The sequence below is a fragment of the Artemia sp. Qi Xiang Cuo genome, chromosome 5 (assembly GCF_049724085.1).
Source record: "Artemia sp. Qi Xiang Cuo chromosome 5, ASM4972408v1, whole genome shotgun sequence".
Taxonomy (NCBI): domain Eukaryota; kingdom Metazoa; phylum Arthropoda; class Branchiopoda; order Anostraca; family Artemiidae; genus Artemia; species Artemia sp. Qi Xiang Cuo.
Window position 1 is genome coordinate 14,879,872 of NC_142798.1, and position 19,338 is coordinate 14,899,209.

The following is a 19,338-nucleotide window of genomic DNA, read 5'->3' on the forward strand; positions in this document are numbered from 1 at the left end:
TTCAAAAAGGGCTCATTTGATTGGAAATTGAAAGGGCTAGTACCCTTTTTAATAGTCGAAAGCGAATAGAAAGCAACTAGCCTCCCTCTCATGTTTACCATTTCCCCAAATCTAACGCGTCACAATTGTGATATAACAATTTTTTTCTACGATGTTAAAAGCTCTTGAAACTATGGTTTTTACGAGGACAGATCTTCCAGACCCCTCAGGACAAGGGTTGTAAGTTATTCCCTGGGGGCATATAAGGTTTTTATAGAAAGTGTTTTCGTAGAGACTTCAAAAAGGGCTCCTTTGATTGGAAACTGAAACTAGTGCCCTTTTTAATAGTCGAAGTAATTGGAGGGCAACTAACCCCCCTCTCACGCCCACCATTTTGCCAAACACATCCGATCAAAAGTTTGAGATAGTCATTTTGTTCAACGTAGATGAAAGTTGTGGAAATTAGGTCTTTGAGGATGACACTCCCCCAGAGCCCTCAGGGCTAAGGTTGTAAGCTATATAAGGTTTTTTTTTATAGAAAATGTTGTCGTAGAAACTTCAAAAAATCCTCATTCAATTGGAAATTGAAAGGGCCAGTGCCCTTTTAATAGGCTAGTCGAAACTGATTGGAGGGCAACAAACCTCCCCCTCACCCCCACCATTTCCCCAAACACATCCAATCAAAATTTTGAGATAGCCATTTTTTTCAACGTAGTTGACAGTTCTGGATATTATGTCTTTGAGGATGATTACCCCCCCCCCCCCACCTCCCACGGCAAGGGTTGTAAGTTTTGCTCTGGTGGCTTATAAGGTTTTTATAGAGCCTTGTAATAGAAACTTCGAAGGGCTAGTGCCCTTTTTAATAATTAAAACTGATTGGAGGAATACTAACACCCCTCCCACGCCCGACGTATCCCCAAAAACCTCCAATAAAAATTTTGAGATAGCTATTTTGTTCAATGTAGTTGAAACGTCCAGAAATTATGTCTTTGAGGGTGACACTACCCCCACAACCCTCAGTAGAAGACTTACTTGACTTAAGGCTCCTGCCAAGGGTTCGGCGTAGAGAACGATGAGACTAGGCGCCTCCAGGTTGACCTATCGCTCGCCAGGCTCGCAGCTTCTTCCACCGGGATGTGGGCTTGGGTGAGGAATCCATCAGATTTGTCTTTCCACCTAGTGGGGGGGCGTCCTCTGGGTCGCTTCCATCCTTATAGGGTGGGGTCGAAGTCGAATGCGACCCATGCTGGGGCGTCGCGTGGTATGCGAAAGAGGTGGCTGTACCACCGAACAGTACGCTGGGTGAGCTGCGTCGAGAAAGGAGTTTGAGCGGTACGTGACAGGAGAGTCTGGTTGCTAAAGAAGTCAGTCCAGTGAAGTCTTTCGATTCTTCGGAGATGTTTCGGCTGTGCGACATCGACGGCGCTGAGGATAGATTTTGCAGCTGGCCATGTCTCCTCTTCATACAGCAGGACGGTGCTGGCTGACGCATTTTATATGTCCATTTTGGTAAAGCGGCTTATGTTTGGCTTTCGCCAGATGTTGCTAAGCCTCCCAACTAGTGCTGAAGGCTTGGAAATTCGAGATGTAAGCTCTTTTGTGATCAAGCCATCATTCGACAGAATAGGTCCCAGGTAAGTGAAGTCTTCAACCACATCTACTCGGTTGCTCCCGATGTTGACTTCCTTTACAGTAGAACAGGACGTGGGGGGCTCAAGGAGCAAGGTTTTGTTTTTCTGCCAGTCAACATTTGGTAAAACTTTTGAGGCTTCTTCTGAGTACCTGTGGAGAATTTTGGTGACCTTTTCATTTGTGTTCACAACTATTACTATGTCGTCAGCGAAGTCAGCATCAGAGAGTAGCCGGTCTCCGAAATGAAGACCAAACTGAAGGCGATTCGTCGTGCTGGTCGTAACATGGTCTATGACGCAGTTGAAAAGCTCGGGAGCGGCGGCGCAACCTTGGTGGACGCCAGTCTTCACCGAGAATGTGGGACTGCGTCTTCCATTGACTTGCACGCAGCTTTCCGTATCCTCATACAGCTTTTCAAAATGTGAGCAATATTTCTTGGGTAGACCCGTAGTTCTTACTATCATCCAAAGTGAACGGCGATCAACAGAATCGAAGGCAGCCTTAAAGTCCACGAATGCGATGTACGCTTTTCGGTGAAACTCTCGCGTCTTCTCGATCAACTGGCGTATAGTAAACATTTGCTCCGTCATCGACCCGCCGGGCATAAATCCGGCTTGCTGGACTCTTCTCTTTCTACGCAAAAAGGTGGAACACCTGTCCAGGAGTGAAATGGCGAAGAGTTTAGCAGGAACGGAGAGAAGCGTGATCCCACGATAGTTGGAGCAGATCTGACGGCTGCCCTTAAGTTTCCAGAGCGGCAATATGATGCTAGAACGCAAGTCGTTAGATATGCTTTCCGTCGGCCATATAACTGAGAAGATTAGCTGGAACCACAGTATGATTGCTGCACCTCCATACTTAAGAAGTTCTACAGAAATACCACAGACGCCGGGGGCTCGATTATTATTTAACCATTTTACAGCATTTTGGATCTCAGAGGTGGTAAACGGTGGAAGGGTTGTAATTTATGCCCTGGGGGCATATAAGGTTTTAGTAGAAAGCTTTATCGTAGAAACTTCAAAAAGGGCTCATTCGATTGGAAATTCAAAGGGCTAGTGCCCTTTTTAACAGTCAAAAGTGATTGGAGGCAACTAACCCCCCTCTCACACCCAACTTTTCCCCAAACACATACAATCAAAATTTGTAGATGGCCATTTTGTTCAACGTAGTTGAAAGTTTTGAAAATTATGTCTTTAAGGATGACAACCCCCCCCCCGGCCCCCGCATCCCTCAAGGTAAGGGTTGTAGGTTATGCCCTGGGGGCGTATGAGGTTTTTATAGAAAGCGTGGTCGTAAAACTTCAAAAAGGGCTCATTCGATTGAAAATTGAAAGGGCTAGTACTCTTTTTAATAGTTAAAAGTAATTGGAGCGCAACTAACCCCCCTCTCACGCCCACCATTTCCCAAAAAACATCAAAATTTGTACTTTACTGAAAAAATTCTTTTAAATATTTTCATTTTTATAACTTTAAGGAATCAAAAATCGATTAAGATTTTAAGGAATAAATATCGACATATGTATATTAAACTGACAATGGACATTCTTTTCAGTAAATTCATTTGAATTTTTTCAGTAAAGTACAAATTATATTTTGACTTTTAAAAAGCATAGGGTTTAGAACCCAACACAGATTAATTTCTGCTCGTTTTGAGTTTGACTTATTCTAATTTCTATTTGTTTTGGGTTTCATTTATTTATTGATACTAGTTTGTGGTATTGGCATCCTTGGTAGATTATTTGATTCTATCTTTGTTCATTTTTGGTTTAATGTCATTCTTTACTTTTTTTTGAAAAACTTATTTTGTGCAAAAAGTTTTTTTGATTAATCTTTAACAAGAATCTGGCTAAAGTCACAAGGATGTAGTTAGTTTGGAATAGTTGGGAACAAATTTATAGTCTGGGAACAAGTGGGGAACAATTGGGGAACAATTGTTGGGAACATATTTTATTTCGCTTATATAAGTAACACTGGGTTTATTTAAAAAAAAAAAAAAAAATATACATCATCGATTCCCTGAAGCATGCTTGTGCGGGAGAAAAACCCTCCTAATAAATCAAAAAACTAAGAAACCAAAAGAGAGAGAAAAAAAAAAAAAAAAAACATAATTAGAGCTCAGCTTACCAGACCCGAAAACCAGCGAACCTCCAAACAACACCCAACAAAATTATAATAATTATAATCATATTCAGCTGCAACTAAACCCTCCTCAAAAACATAACTTAAGTGGCGTGGAATAATCCATTCAAAATATACACATCAAAACAATGGTTCTTTAGCGACTTACGAAAATCCTGCAAACCCCCAACATTCCTCAACTCCTCTGGCAAAGTCTCCTAAACTAAAAAAGCAAAATGACGTAGTGAAACCCCAGACCCAGATGTGACCATAGCTTGTTTTCTTACCAACTGATAAGATCGCGTTAAATTATCGTGAATACCAGACGCAAGACTAAACATTCCCGAAAAACATGATAGTAACTCCAAAGCTAAATACTTAAACATAAAAAAAGCATTATAGGATACACATATTCCTGCTAACGGTAGAATTTTATACTCGCGGTAAAGATGCCTCACCGATACAGATAGGTCAATTTGATTACCATAAAGCACTCTAATTGCCATATTCTGTGTTATGCAGAGCGGATGGAGGTGAGTTACGAATGTTTTCGACCAAACCATACAAAAGTAAATGAGATATGGGTGAACCATAGAAAAATACAACATTCTCAGAATTTCACACGGAAAAAGATACCTAAGTTTACGCATAATACCAATATTACAAGACAATTTGCTGCTAACAGATGCAATATGGTCTTTAAAACTAAGGCTTTCATCAATTATAACACCAAGGTATCTAGTACTAGTAGATCTTACAATAGTATGGTGCCCTACTTCTATACTATTAATCCATGGACATAATACAAATGTGACGTTAAAACCAATGGAAAACACATACTACTCATAAAAATTAGTTCTTTCATCAACAAGTATGAATTTGTTGTGTTTGGGGCAAAACACATTATCATCTCATTAGGAAGCCACAACAACACTGCAATGTAAGTGCTTTTGTAGAAAAAAAAAAAAAAAAAAAAAAAAAAAAAAAAAAAAAAAAAAAAGTTACATTTGGGAACAAGTGAATCATTACAACCGACATTGTTTTGTAATTTTTAAGAATTATTAGTCTTACAACAATTCTAAGGTTTCTTTAAAAATTTCTATAGATGTAATTTCAACTAAGTTACGGGTTTTAATTTCCGAATGATTATTTTAAAGTAATTTACTTGGAAAACAGATGAATGATAGGAAAAACCTCATAAAGCCATAGTATGACGGATCAATGGCGTGGGGTTCGATCAGACCCTTTTTAGGAATGAACAAAACCATTAAACAGTAACGACTTGAGCAGGGAACAACATTCAAAAATTGAAAATGGAAGGAAAATTGACTCTCAAAAAGTTTCTAGATTTCATGTCAGGACTGAATGTGGGCTATTTATTTAGATCATTTTTTCAAACTAGCTCGTACTGGGAAACTTCCAAAAGTAGGATCAGACTTCAACATAGATTATCCCTATAAATTGAACTTGTCTTAAAGTCCCTTTGAGATAATATGAGTTCCATAGTGACATGTAATTTGCAGAAGAAAACACGCCGTGTTTATAAAATAATAGAGATGCTTGAGAGAAGACTAGAGAATAGAGATGATGGGTCAATTCTTGAGAGAAAACCTTCATGGAAGTCAAGCGTATCCAGGTCTATCATACTGTATTTTGAACAATGCTGTACCTATCCCAAATATGTTTGGGATAGTCGAAATCTCTTAAATGAAGAATAGCTTATAATCGCCAAATTGAAAAATCAAGCTCTAAAAGTTAACTGTCTATCTTATTGTTTTTAGATACAAATTTCAGTAGAGATATGCGAAGATATATGGCATGCTCATATTTAACCTAAGCATGCTGATTAGATCAATTTCTAATTAAAAGAGCAACAATTACTGGGCACAAATTTATATAGCAAGTTAAAAAAGAAGCTAAATCAGTTGACTTTCTGTGAAGTAAAAGAGGCATAAATCATGATATAAATGTCAATCCCACGGGGAATCTAAAATGCATTTGTCCGGAGATTTTTAAACAGAACTAGTGTTTGGATTAATGTCAAATCAATGCCAAAATCAGTAAAGTTGAACTATCGGAGAAATTAAAGCTAGAAAATGACATAGAATTCCAATAGTAATATAACCTAGGTTGGCTAGAGTATTGTTCCTCTGCCAACACTTCTACTGCATTCCTAGTTCAAGTTTCGCTCCACTGCAATGATCCATATGTAAAGGAATGTATAAGGTATCAGTTCAAGATTTACTAACGTGTAGCCTAACAGCTAAAATGGTTGGGTCCTCTCTTGTGGAAATTTCTCGAGTAACCGATCAAAGCAGCCTCGAGTGCGGGTCAAAGAAGTCTCATCGTCAATGCGAAGCGAGGTGGAAGCGCCTTATTTAAGACTCGAGCACATAAGTGCTACCGCTACCATAAGGGCGTACACTGTACACATCATTTACTTCTAGTAATCAAGTGTCAAGAAGAAATGTATAGTCAGAAATAACAAAATTCTGCCAACCGTATTATTTTGATGAAGATTAAATATACCCACACACGGTTATTTCCATAAGCAACTCAATTTCACAAAAAGAGATTAAAAATCTTGAAGAAGTTCTGGATCCAGATAAAAATCATACCACTCAGAAAAAAAGATGTAAATTGCTAGCTTACCCCTCGTTACGATTAAGAAAAGAAATTCAAGGATAATTCCGCCATGGAAAATCCACTCTAGGGGTTAAGGGGTTAACACATTTTTCAAGGGGTTAATCGTTGTCTCCTGGTTGAAAAATCGGAATAAGACCTACATTCCTGTCTAAATTAGCTTCCCCTGTACGTTTTTTATTGGTGTTATTGCATGGTATCATCGGGTTGAAATTGCATTAGGTTCCTTCAAACAACTGTCGTTCTATGGACGTAACCTTATTTATCTTACATCTTGGCTTTTGAAGTTCTTCATGCAAATTCTCTAGCGTTCCCACGACATGGCATTCAAATAGCCGTCACAAATAATTATGCCCAAACATATATCGTAAGACCATATGGTGAGCAAACCGTCTGCCGTTTATTTGAACACCGCCACCTCGTTTTTCTTAAGGGTTAGCTGATGTATACTGGTTAGAATTTCGAAATTAGGACAATCATTTTTGGCTGCATTAGCTTCAACCGTAAGCTTTTTACGAGTTTCATTATTGGTATCACCAGATTCCAATCATCGCTACAAACAACGAAATTCAAAATGTAACTATTTCGTCACTTGTTGTTATCAGTTTAAATTTAAAGCTGGATTGTCTTGAGCCCCATTTTCGACTTCTTGTCAAGAAGTTTTCCCCAACAGATATCAGTATAGGTTTTAACAAACCACCAACCACTGTTAACAGAAACTGAATAAGTGACAGGTTCAGTTTTGGAAACATTTAATGCTGCTAAGAAGTGCCATCTTAGCTTCAATGCTCCTGTTTTGCTGACTCGTTTTAGATAAAAAAAAAAAAAAAATTTTCTATTCAATTCAAAAGTTTATATGCAAAAGAAGGCGATCTGAGTGTAATGTGCTTGATAAGTGCTTTGAAATTTAATGATACTTGAGAGGATGAAGAATCGAGTTATCTTGCTTCAGCATTAAGCAACAAGTACATAGCAAAAGTTATACTGAAGACTTTCTTGAGTACTTTGTTCCTGTGTTTCAATAGTACTTCATGGGGAAGGCAGCACAGAGAAAATCAATTTTCTAGTTAATTTTTTTTTTAGAATATCAAATAAGTACAGTAACGTGACTTGTAACTCTTGGTTTGACTGTCGATTATACCGTGTACCGGCCAAAACAAGCTGACATTACAAAGGAATCTTCATAACGGTTTATTGCGTGCTTTTGTTAACACATCTTTGGTTCTTAGTGCTTTCTGATATCCCTTCACCCCTATCCCCGCCCGATTCAGTTTTGAACTCCTTCCGTTACTTCCCATTATTTAAAGCCACAAAAAGAAGAGTATGACTAATAGGCAAAAATTACACGGCAAAAACTGTGGGATGGTCATTTGTAAGTTTGTGTTATTGCATTATAAAGAGTGAGAGAGAGAGAGAGAGAGAGAGAGAGAGAGAGAGAGAGAGAGAGAGAGAGAGAGAGAGAGAGAGAGAGAGAGAGAGAGAGAGAGAGAGAGAGAGAGAGAGAGAGAGAGAGAGAGAGAGAGAGAGAGAGAGAGAGAGAGAGAGAGAGAGAGAGAGAGAGAGAGAGAGAGAGAGAGAGAGAGAGAGAGAGAGAGAGAGAGAGAGAGAGAGAGAGAGAGAGAGAGAGAGAGAGAGAGAGAGAGAGAGAGAGAGAGAGAGAGAGAGAGAGAGAGAGAGAGAGAGAGAGAGAGAGAGAGAGAGAGAGAGAGAGAGAGAGAGAGAGAGAGAGAGAGAGAGAGAGAGAGAGAGAGAGAGAGAGAGAGAGAGAGAGAGAGAGAGAGAGAGAGAGAGAGAGAGAGAGAGAGAGAGAGAGAGAGAGAGAGAGAGAGAGAGAGAGAGAGAGAGAGAGAGAGAGAGAGAGAGAGAGAGAGAGAGAGAGAGAGAGAGAGAGAGAGAGAGAGAGAGAGAGAGAGAGAGAGAGAGAGAGAGAGAGAGAGAGAGAGAGAGAGAGAGAGAGAGAGAGAGAGAGAGAGAGAGAGAGAGAGAGAGAGAGAGAGAGAGAGAGAGAGAGAGAGAGAGAGAGAGAGAGAGAGAGAGAGAGAGAGAGAGAGAGAGAGAGAGAGAGAGAGAGAGAGAGAGAGAGAGAGAGAGAGAGAGAGAGAGAGAGAGAGAGAGAGAGAGAGAGAGAGAGAGAGAGAGAGAGAGAGAGAGAGAGAGAGAGAGAGAGAGAGAGAGAGAGAGAGAGAGAGAGAGAGAGAGAGAGAGAGAGAGAGAGAGAGAGAGAGAGAGAGAGAGAGAGAGAGAGAGAGAGAGAGAGAGAGAGAGAGAGAGAGAGAGAGAGAGTTATGGATAATAATATTACGTTCTTAGTGAAAAATATTCCAAATAATTGGAAAAAAACATCTCAGACCCCCCCTCCCACATGCCCCCTTTGTTGATCTGCTTCTCCTAGACAGGGTCAAGCCCGCTATGCACACTTTAAACGATGAGTGATATACAATTTAGAGCACATTTTTGAGCTCTTACCCCTCCAACAAACTACACTACCCCCTTTTTGAACTTCTCCGACCAGAGAAGGTTATATGTGCAGTAGCCACTTTCAACTAAGCGCGACATATCACTACTCCTTCCAACCTTCATCTATCCTTTTCACCTTCTACTACGACAAAGGTCCCAAGTACCAAGATTCAGCCTAATTAGTGTACTTGTCTAGGAGCGCATAACAAAAAAGAAAAATAATGCAAAAAACGAAGCGCTTCATACTCTACATACAGATGAACATAGACTCATCTTCCACTTCCAGGTTCAATGCCGAAACCCACGGTCTAATATATGTCGATGTGTCCACCATAAAAACTTCTGGTTTAGAGAATGTGCATCTTCTATTTTAGACCAGATGCAAGTATCATTTACTCCTCTCTCCCCAGCTTAAATTCTAAATATTCCCGTAATGCCATACACTTATGACTAATTTGGCAAAACATTAATCAGACAAAGAAGTAATTTACGGAGCTTTATCACCCCCCCCCCGTCATTGTTCGAAAAATACCTTTTTTGGTGGTATTTTCATTGAAAAGTACCTTTTTTATTTTTTTTTAATGAAAAAAAAAAAAAAAAAAATTTACCCTCCCTGATTTTGAAAAACACATTTTCCCCCTCCTCCTTAATTTTTTGACACTAATTTTATCTCTTTGCAATCCAACAATCCTAAGCTTTCTTTGTTCAGACTCTCTTTCATGTATTTGGTCTCCTTATGTTTATGTTTCTAAGCATATTTCTCTTGGAGAAACCGCTGTTTAATACGTCAATACTCGGCAGCATAAAAAACCTCCTGTTTCATATTTCACAAATTTTCAGAGAGCTGGAAAACTAAAGAATACTCTTTTTATCTGAAAAACCTGTTTCATATTTCTAAGGGATGATATGAAGAATTGCTTTTAGCCTGGAAAAGTTTTGAAGCTTGAAGATACATTCACTTCACACAGAGATATTACAGTTGGAGGAAAAATCCATTGCATGCGGCTGGATAACGTTGGGGGACTGTAAGAGCTAGGAACGGAGAAACAGAGAGTTTACTTGAAAGAAATGTTATAACCAAGGACTTTTCACTCGTTTTACTGGCTCTTAAAATTTTTTACAACAGCAATAAGTTTTAAACCAGAAAGAGTTACTTGTTTCATTAGAAATTACATTTATTCGTTAGTCTAGATTTATTGTTCAACACTAATTATCTCTAAGCATTAGTTAATGCTTTGTCACTGCTACTTTTTTTTTGCCCAGAAATAAGAAACAATTTGATCGGCTTACGAAATACGTCACAGAAATAAGTCAATGGAAAGAAAACATACTTAACACGGAGTTCTAGGACAGTCGTCTCTTTTTCTCTTTGCTTGGTTGTTCTCAAATAAAACCATTTAAAGCAGTGGTTCCCAACGGATGTTGCGCCATGCCCCATCTAGGCATTTCTAAAATCCTAATGCATTCCTTTCGATCTTTAGATTGTTATTAAAAATTTTACACGAATTCACTCGAAGGAAGTTCAACAGACCATTAAGTTGGTATCTTTTTTCGAGTCGTCCTCTAGATGAATTTTATGCGAATGAAATTATTTTTTCTTTAGACTCTCCAATTTTGAAGCTCAATAAAATATATTACTGATTTTTTTTGTTCGTTATTTAATTCGTCTCATAGTACTTCTTATTTCAGATATGAAAATTCAGTGGTAGTGTCTCCTCTTGTTGTGCCCTAAATGGAGGGTCCTGCTTGAAGTCGGTCTGTGGTGGTTTAGAAGTCAGTGCTATACTCTTCCGTGGCTGGTACTTGACTTCTGACGTATGATCACATGATCTAGGAGATAAACATAAATTCAATCTCGCTCCTGCAAGTAGCCTAAATCAAATATTTTGGGTTAGGAATTTGTTTTTTTCGCTTCCAGGTTAATTAAAAAAAAAAAAAAAAAAAAAAAAAATTATTAAACACCTTGATATTTGATACGCACATTGTTTCTCCCCCTCCCCCTTTCAGACAACACACAAACCCAAGATTTCAAGCCCCTCTACCCGCCGATTTCAGTATTTTGTTAGTTTGTACTCAGGTTTATTTATATACCTTGCAACTCAGGTTTATTTATATATAATAATAAACTAATTTTCTAGTATACAGGGTTTGTCCGGAAAGTAATAGGACTGATTTTCTTCCGCCATGACTGTACTTCGGAGCGTGCGCGCACCGACTGGATTCGATGGAGGGCGTTCCTAGCTAACGAAAGAGCGGCTAGTCAGCTGTCTCCGATCACCTGGAGAGTCAGGACAGGCATTTTTGCGTGACGTGGTTTCTGTGTGTGGTGCAAGCCAAAAATGCAGCGTTCGTTGGAGCAGAGGTACGCGATTGAATTCTGTGTGAAAATCGGAAAATCTGCAACGGAGATGTTTGATATGATCAAGCAGACTTGCCCAGATGTTGCTTTAGCAAGAAGTGGTGTGTTTTGGAGGCACCAGGCCTTTTTGGAGGGTCGGGAATAGGTCATCGATGAAGACGGTGCTGGAAGACCTTCGACGAACGCCGACAGTGTGACTCGTGTGCGCAAAGTTTTGAACTCAGACCATCAACTAAGTATTCTTTTAATTGCCCAAATGTCAAATTTACTAAAATCTGTCGTTTGTGGCACTGTGACGGTGCATTTGAACATGCACAAGGTGTTCGCGAAGATGGTCCCAAAAGTGCTCACTAACGACCAGGAATTGCGGCGAATGGAAGTCTGCCAAGAAAATTTGAACATGTGAAAAATTAACCCCAATTTTTTAATAACGTAATGCCAGGTGACAAGTCCTGGATCTTTGAGCATGATCCTGAGATAAAGAGGCAATCTTCTGAGTGGCACATATCGGCATCTCCTCGGCCAAAAAAGGTAAGAATGAGCAAATCCAAAGTGAAAACGATGTTCATTGTCTTTTTTGACATCAAAGGCATCGTCAACCATGAGTTTGTTCCTCCTGGACAAACTGTCAACGTCAAGTTTTATGTGGAAGCGCTCAAAAGACTCAAACAAACGGTCAATTGGGTCCGACAAAACCTCGCAGCCGACAGGAAGTTGCACCACGACAACGCCCAGCTCACACCGCCTTTCTTGTTAACAACAACTTGACCAAGGCCGACATCTCAACGCTTCCGCAGCCTCTTTACAGCCCGGATGTGGCCTCCCAGACTTTTTAATGTTTCATCGCCTGAAAAGGCCGATGAAAGACAAGCATTTTGAGGCGACAGAGGGGATCCAAGCAGCATGCACCGCGGCTCTCAAGGCTATTCCGGAGAATATATACCATGACGCCTTAAATGCTTGAAAATCACGCTGGCAGCGCTGCATTGACGCAGAAGGAGCCTATTTTGGAAGTTTTTAAAGAATTGTAACGATTGGCTCAATAAATGTTTTTAAATTGACTCAGTCCTATTACTTTTCGGACAAATCCTGTAGACTGGTTTCTTGAGTAGAAGAGTTCTGCTACTTAAGATCAAGACAATTTTATATCCCTATCTGTGAATTTATATTCCGTATATTAGTATGTTACTTCGTCCTTTTTTTCTTTGATTTTGTATTTAAGAAGTTAAGTTTCTGAAAAAATCTTATCATGTCAACAAGTGTACGTAAAATTTAAAAATCAAGTTTAACAAACTACATGTAACCATTTAAAGCAAATAAATGAAACAACCCCGTTAGCGCTATTGTCTAACATGCGGTGGTACGGACGACATCCGATATAACTGGATTAGTCCCTTCGAGGCCCGAAAACTATTTTTTCTTTAAACAAAGAAAAAATCCCTGAAAATAAAATTTACTATAACATATTGTGTAATTTTGAGACTACCCTAATAATGGTCCAATATTTTGTTTATTACAAAAGACAACTATGCTTTCAAAGGAGAGCTACACCTTCTTAAACTATTTGACCCCTTCTGTTTTTGGCCTATTTTCGCTGATTTGTCAGCCACGATTCTTTTCCCGCTACAACCAATAACTGCATATGGAAGTCTTTATCACTGAAAACTGGATTCCCAATTTTTATTTTATTTTTAGGTTGAACCAAATTTATTTATAAGCAAAATTGGGTTATTTCAAATGATGTTTTCTAGATGGAGTTGGACCCACTTGGAGCTGAATAAATTTTCATATTTGAAACATATGAAAATTTTCTGGACCACAAATCATTATATAAAATGGACAAGAATTATCAAAAGCCTTTCAAGGTAACCAACAGATTATAATACCAATAAATTAAATTTTATTCAAGTCAATAAAATGATAGCCATTAAATTAAACACGGGAAGTGTCAGATGATATGCCCCCTACACTCCCGGTCGAAGACACTGATTCAGGAAATTGTGACCTGCGCAACGCAGACGATTGTTCAGCTCATAAATTTTTTTTTTTAAGTTATACTGAGTGGGGTATTGTGAAGGGGGATGGGGGTATCACATGCCCGAAAGACCGCATTTCAATGCCTAAATGTCTAACTCTCGGTGGGCCTTCACTCATATACAGGTATTGGTAAGTTTGCAGGAGGAGGGGAGATGTAGGAATTAATATCTCATCTCTCTTCATTTTTTTCAAGGCATGACATAATATTGAATAACAAAGTTAGAGAACGTGGTGTGTAGTCGCATTTTTGTATAGTCAATTTTTTCCAAGTTCTCTCTTTTGAATGTTCGGAAAAGTGAGATATCAAAACAAAAAAGAAATAAACAAATTACCTTTCTTGGCAGAATGGTCAGTAATAACTTATTAGGTACAAAATTAAATATTTCCCAATCTTCTTCCTTACCAAAAACAGAGAACATTCGAAAAAGCTCCAGCTGTAACACCAAGCCAGGGGCGGCAATTGATGAAAATGTGGGAAGGAAAGGGGAAAGAATTTTATCAAATTTCTTTTCAATGAAGATACAAAAATAGACTTTGAAACCTAAGTGGAAGGGGGGGGGGGGATATTATTGTTTAAATGTCTTTTTCCACAGAAATACTACAAAAAAGTAGCTCTAAAAAATTCCAACCCTTGTATAATAAAAGTTATAAGAGTGAGTGTGGTTTAGCCTTGTCTCTGTAGGTAGCAAATTACTCAGTGTGATGAAACTTTTTAGACTGAGAGAAGCAGTAGACAAATTTTTACGAGAAGAACGGTGCGGTTTTAGGAAGGGTAGAGGATGTGTTCACCAAATTTTCACTCTTAGGTCAATAGTTGAGAAGTGCCTGAGTCACCAAACACCTTTAATCCTTAATTTTATAGATTATGAGCAAGCGTTCGATTCAGCTGATAGAAGAATTTTAGCGAAAATATAATTCTTTTTGATACAACAAACAAACACATTAAAGTGATTAGTGCTATGGACGAGAATAACACTGCTGCGGTTAAGGTAGGAAATGAGGTTAGTACAAAACATATCAACAATAAGCCAGCATTTTGTATACCTCTGTTTATACTACACTTTGACCTTACACAACCTACACAGTGGAACTTACATAACCATATATAATTAAAAATAAAGAAAAGCTGGGAATTCAATTTTCAAATAAAAATTTCTCCATACGCAATTATGCAGTTTGTGCGTTTGTATCACAGTTCCTATAATTATCCAGTAAGCTTATCGCAGATCATTTCTGGTCATTGTTCTTGGTGCAAACAAAAAGCTCCTCCCACTTCTTTCTGCATTAGCAGGTTAGTACTTGTTTCCAATTAGATCACAGTCTGACTTATCTACCCATGAAAAGATCGCAGGTTTCTACTTGTTTCAGATTAGATCACAGTCTGACTTGTCTACCCATGAAAAGATCTGATGCCGCCTATGTTTCTATCTGCAAAAACGTTCTCCGGAGCACTCGCACCCCTGTCCGGGTTTTTATAATGGGTGAGATAGGGAATGATCATACTGGATAATTATATGAACTGTGGTTTGTATTGTGTGTAGCGGGTACCAAATTACAAAAAAGAAAGAAAAATAGGTGAAAAATCAGCCAATAAAAACAAACAAAAACTAACACCAGAACTTAGTAGGTGGAAAACTTAGTAGGTGGGAGGCACTTGTGCCGAATCCTAACCCATTATGGGGTACCAACTCCATGTTGAAGATGCGGTAATGAGGTGCGTTGGCAGGTGGCACCGTTCCCCGTCTAATGATGCATGGCAATGGATTTATGGGCTTTGTCAGGCTAACCACACGACAAAGCTTCTTTAACCTGGTTATGATTAACAACAAAAAGCCTCGGACCAAACAGCCATTTCGACGACGACCTGTAGCACGTCCACCGACCATCCAAACGGACCTGTTTACGGTAGCCCACTGCAATGTACGGGGTCTCAGATCTAAGTTTGACCAGTTCCTACATTTAGTGAACTCGGTCAAGCCATCTATCATGTGCATCACTGAGACCAATCTAAACCAAGAAATACAGAGCAGTGAGATTGCCATACAGGGATACACGCTCCTCAGGCAGGATCGAGAGCGTACTGACGGCGCTAAATACGGAGGAGGTGTCGCTGTTTATCTACAGAGCCATATACCTTATTCATGCCTGAACATACCAGATTCAGCAGTCGAATAAGCTCTGTGGGTTAGGATGAATCACCAAAATAAAACCGTGATTGTCGGTACCGTGTATAACCCTCCAACTTACCAGATTACCAGCTACCTTGAAGCCTCCCTCGAATATATTCGGGGCAAGTACGCTAAGTCTGCCATTATCCTTCATGGAGACTTCAACGTCCATCACAGCGTGTGGCTTCGCAGCAAAAATACTGATAGGGAAGGGTTGGACTTGTATGATCTATCTGTCTCTTACGGGCTGGAACAACTTGTCGATTTCGACACGTATCACGGTCCAAACGGTATCATCTCGTCTTGACCTCTTCCTAACAGATCACCCTGACTCCTTTATGGTAGACGCTCATGCTTTCACCAGTGACCACGTTGCCGTCGTTGCACGTGGAAACCTACGTATTCCGCCTCCAGTAGAGCATGAGCGAACAATCTGGCTATACAAAAGAGGTGATTGGGACGGTTTGAGAAACACTCTTTTTTCAGCAGTGGAGAGCCATCCTCCTGGAAGGCCCAGAGAAAGCTGCAGAAAAGTACCAGCAGGCCATAGTTGACTCTGTCGAAAAGCATATCCCTTCAAAGCGGATCCAGGTGTCCAGTAAGGACAAACCATGGTTCAACGCCCAGTGTAAGAAGACAATCCGAACAAAGCAAAAGGCACACAAGCGATGGCTACTTTCGAAGAGCGAAGAGGACAGAATTGCATTCATAATTGCGCGCAAAGATGCAGTTCGAGCGATTCGGCAGTCCCGGGTTCAGTATAAGGAGAAATTCGCCACCAAGCTTCAACTTGCTACGGCAAAGAGTTGGTGGGGAATTGTCAAGGAGGCTTTCCCTTTATCCAAGGGGACCGCAATTCCTTCTCTCCAGACTAACGGGACAGTGGTACAAGATCCACAGGCAAAGGCTGAAGCTCTTGGTAAGGCTTTCGCCGAATTCTTGAATCTGGACGACGACGGTGGAGAAGTGCCAAATTTCTCCGACTGAACCAACACAGTACTGGAACGTTTAAACTCTTCTGCTCCCAATATCCTTTGTATTCTGCAGCATCTTCATGTGACCAAGGCTACAGGTCCTGACAACCTACCAAATGTTATCCTGCAGTCCTAAAGGGTCAAACAAGCTAGAGCATTGTCGGTGCTCTTCTAGCCGTGATTTCACTCCGGGTCTTTCCCAAAAATATGGAAGTCTATCCTTGTTGTGCGTACTCTAAAGTCCGAAGGCGATCAAACGACCATGGTCTACTATCTGCCTCCCAGCCTTCTCTCCTGTGTTGGAAAAGTCGACGAGAGCGTCTCCAATAAAACACTTACATCAGTACCTGGAATCCAATGACCTTCTAGGCGATCGCCAATATGGAGTCCGCTGGAAACGCTCAACATTTGACTGGCGAGTGGCCTAGTATCAGGATTGGATAGAACTTCTGGCAATGGGATACGACATCAGGCTATTATCCTTCGACATTGCGAAAGCTTTTGACAGAGTATGGCACCGTGGCCTATAAAGAAACTCTATGTGTATGGTGTTCGTTGATGTCTGTTAGTAGTGATTGAGAGCTTTCTTTCCGATCGTTCACTGCAGGTTGTTCTTGACGGGTTTATTTCCTGCGAATATCCAGTGAAAGCAGGGGTACCCCAGGGCAGTGTCTTAGGACCTAAGCTTTTCCTTATCTACATAAACGACATGGGAGACAACCTCGCAAACCCTCTGCATCATTTTGCCGACGATACCACGACACACTCAGCCGTCCCTAAACACGAAGACCCAACACAAGCCTCCCTTTCCCTACAGATGGATCTTTTGAAAATTGAAAAGTGGTCTGATGCATGGATGATCAACTTCAATGCATCGAAAACAAAGGAGCTTCTAATTACCAGATCAAAGGTGCCACGTGAACACCCCAGTTTAAATTTTCAAAAATGAAGCTATAAAGAGAGTCGACGAGCTTCGTCTACTGGGGATTCATTTCTCCACCGATCTCTCTTGGAACAACCACCTTGATCGGGTGAGAACCTCCTGCGCAAGAAAGCTGGGAGTTACTCTTCGCTGCAAAAACCATCTTCCATCAAGCTCGATCATCCCACCTCTACAAGTCTTGCATCAGACCTATAGCTGAATATGGATGCGCCGCTATATGCTGGTGCTCCGAAAACGCTGTTGGCACCACTTCAGAAGATCCAGAATAGGGCAAATAGGGCGGGCTGCACCTCTACACATGACTCGCCCCAATCTCTAAATCAAAGGTTTGATGTAGCGTCGACGGCTGTTTTCTACAAATACATGAATTTGCCTCCCTCAGACGAGCTCTCTCGAATTGTGCCCCCCTTTGTCCACCCGAGAAGGCAGACACGAAGGCACACAGCTCGGTCCAATTATCTAAAGGAGGATACGCCGAAAACTGAGTACTTGAGGAACAGCTTCATCCGGCGTTGCATTTCTATCTGGAACGATCTTCCTGGGGATATTATCCCTGAAAATCCCTCTGTTGACACCTTCAAAAGAAGGTACAATAGGCATTTAAAACCTCGAGGCCATTGAACAAGGTGAATGAATAGCGGCATATCAGATACTTGAAGTACCTGGCGCCATGAACATTGGAATAAAAAAAAAAAAAAAAAAAAAAAAAAAAAAAAAAAAAACAAGGCATAGGTTTACTATAAAGGTGTAGTTTCCAACGGGTGTTTTTTTTTTTTTTTTTTTATAAACGCATACCTTCGTCAAATTTAACTAATTAGTTTTGCTTATTTTGACGAAGCAACGTGGTAAGACAGACAGCAATATGGTGCTGCACCAGTTATGGAAATGTTTCTTATGGACTAAAATCGTTGTCAAATTTAGCTAAGCAGTTTTGAATATTATTTTGACAATTCAACAAGGCAACTATGATGAAAATGAGGTACCACCAAAAAACAAATAATTTTGAAAGAGCCAAAAGAAAAAAAATTAGAAAATCGGGTTTTTAAAACATGAATAAACTTCAGATGGGTTATCTAATGAACGAGATAAGGTGATCTTCTAAGGTAGCAAACCCCCCTTAAAGTCTACGCCCGCTACAACCAAAAAACTGCATAAAACCTCATGGAGGTCTTTTTTATTAACAATTGAATTCCCATTTTCCCCCTAGTGTTTAAGAAACCTCCCCATTTTGAAACAGTCAAAAGATATATTTTCAGAAATCACGGTTTTCAGAAATGAATAGACCAAAGGTGAATCTACTGGGCAAAGGATTTATTTTGATGCCCTTCACAGTTTAAGTTCAACGTAGCTTTATTAGAAACAGAAATTTTACCTCATCATAGAGCGGGAGAGAGAAAACATCTGGCACTGGTGCTGATAAAAGTGGAGGTCGAACATTATGCAACGGCATTGCTAACAAAGAGGGCGGAACAGCTCCTCTGGGGTCTTTTCGAAATCCAAATGGTACATTTGACTGCAAAATTGATGAAATATGCCTGATTTCTCTTCTTTTATTTGTCTTAGCATGGTGAAATTTCCTACGATTATTTCTGTTGATGACGATTCCGATTGATTTCTTTGATTTCAGTTTTTGCACCTTGGGTTGCCCAATGTCGTCGTCATTCTCATCACATTTCCTTTCGTTTATTAATCCTTGGTTAGGTACATCATGTAACTCCCCCTAAAAAGAAATAATGTATCTCGCATAAAATAATAAAACACTAAATATTAAAGGTCTCCTAGGTACGACTGACGAGCCAAATATTTGTCTTACTACTACTACTACTACTAACAACTCACTGCAGCACCAAGCCGCCTCAGGACAACACAGCTAAGCACATTCTTCCTTCATTCCAATCTATGTAAAGTCCCCCTCCTTACACCCTGTCTATGCACATATAGAATTTTTTTAATATTTTTTTTTTTATTTACCAACAAATAGTTTCACGACATACTCTCAGAAACATATCCAGCTATTTCCTTAGCTATT

At 39.9% G+C, this 19,338-nt stretch overlaps 1 protein-coding gene across 1 annotated transcript in view; it reads right to left on the reverse strand.

The window, feature by feature from the left end:
• The window catches only part of LOC148951845 (uncharacterized), a 223,015-nt gene that overhangs the window by 99,802 nt on the left and 103,875 nt on the right, over nt 1-19,338 (reverse strand). The window contains exon 16 of the mRNA XM_089089083.1: nt 18,682-19,029. Coding sequence (XP_088945209.1) covers nt 18,682-19,029 — 348 coding nt within the window. The remainder of the gene's footprint in view (nt 1-18,681; nt 19,030-19,338) is intronic.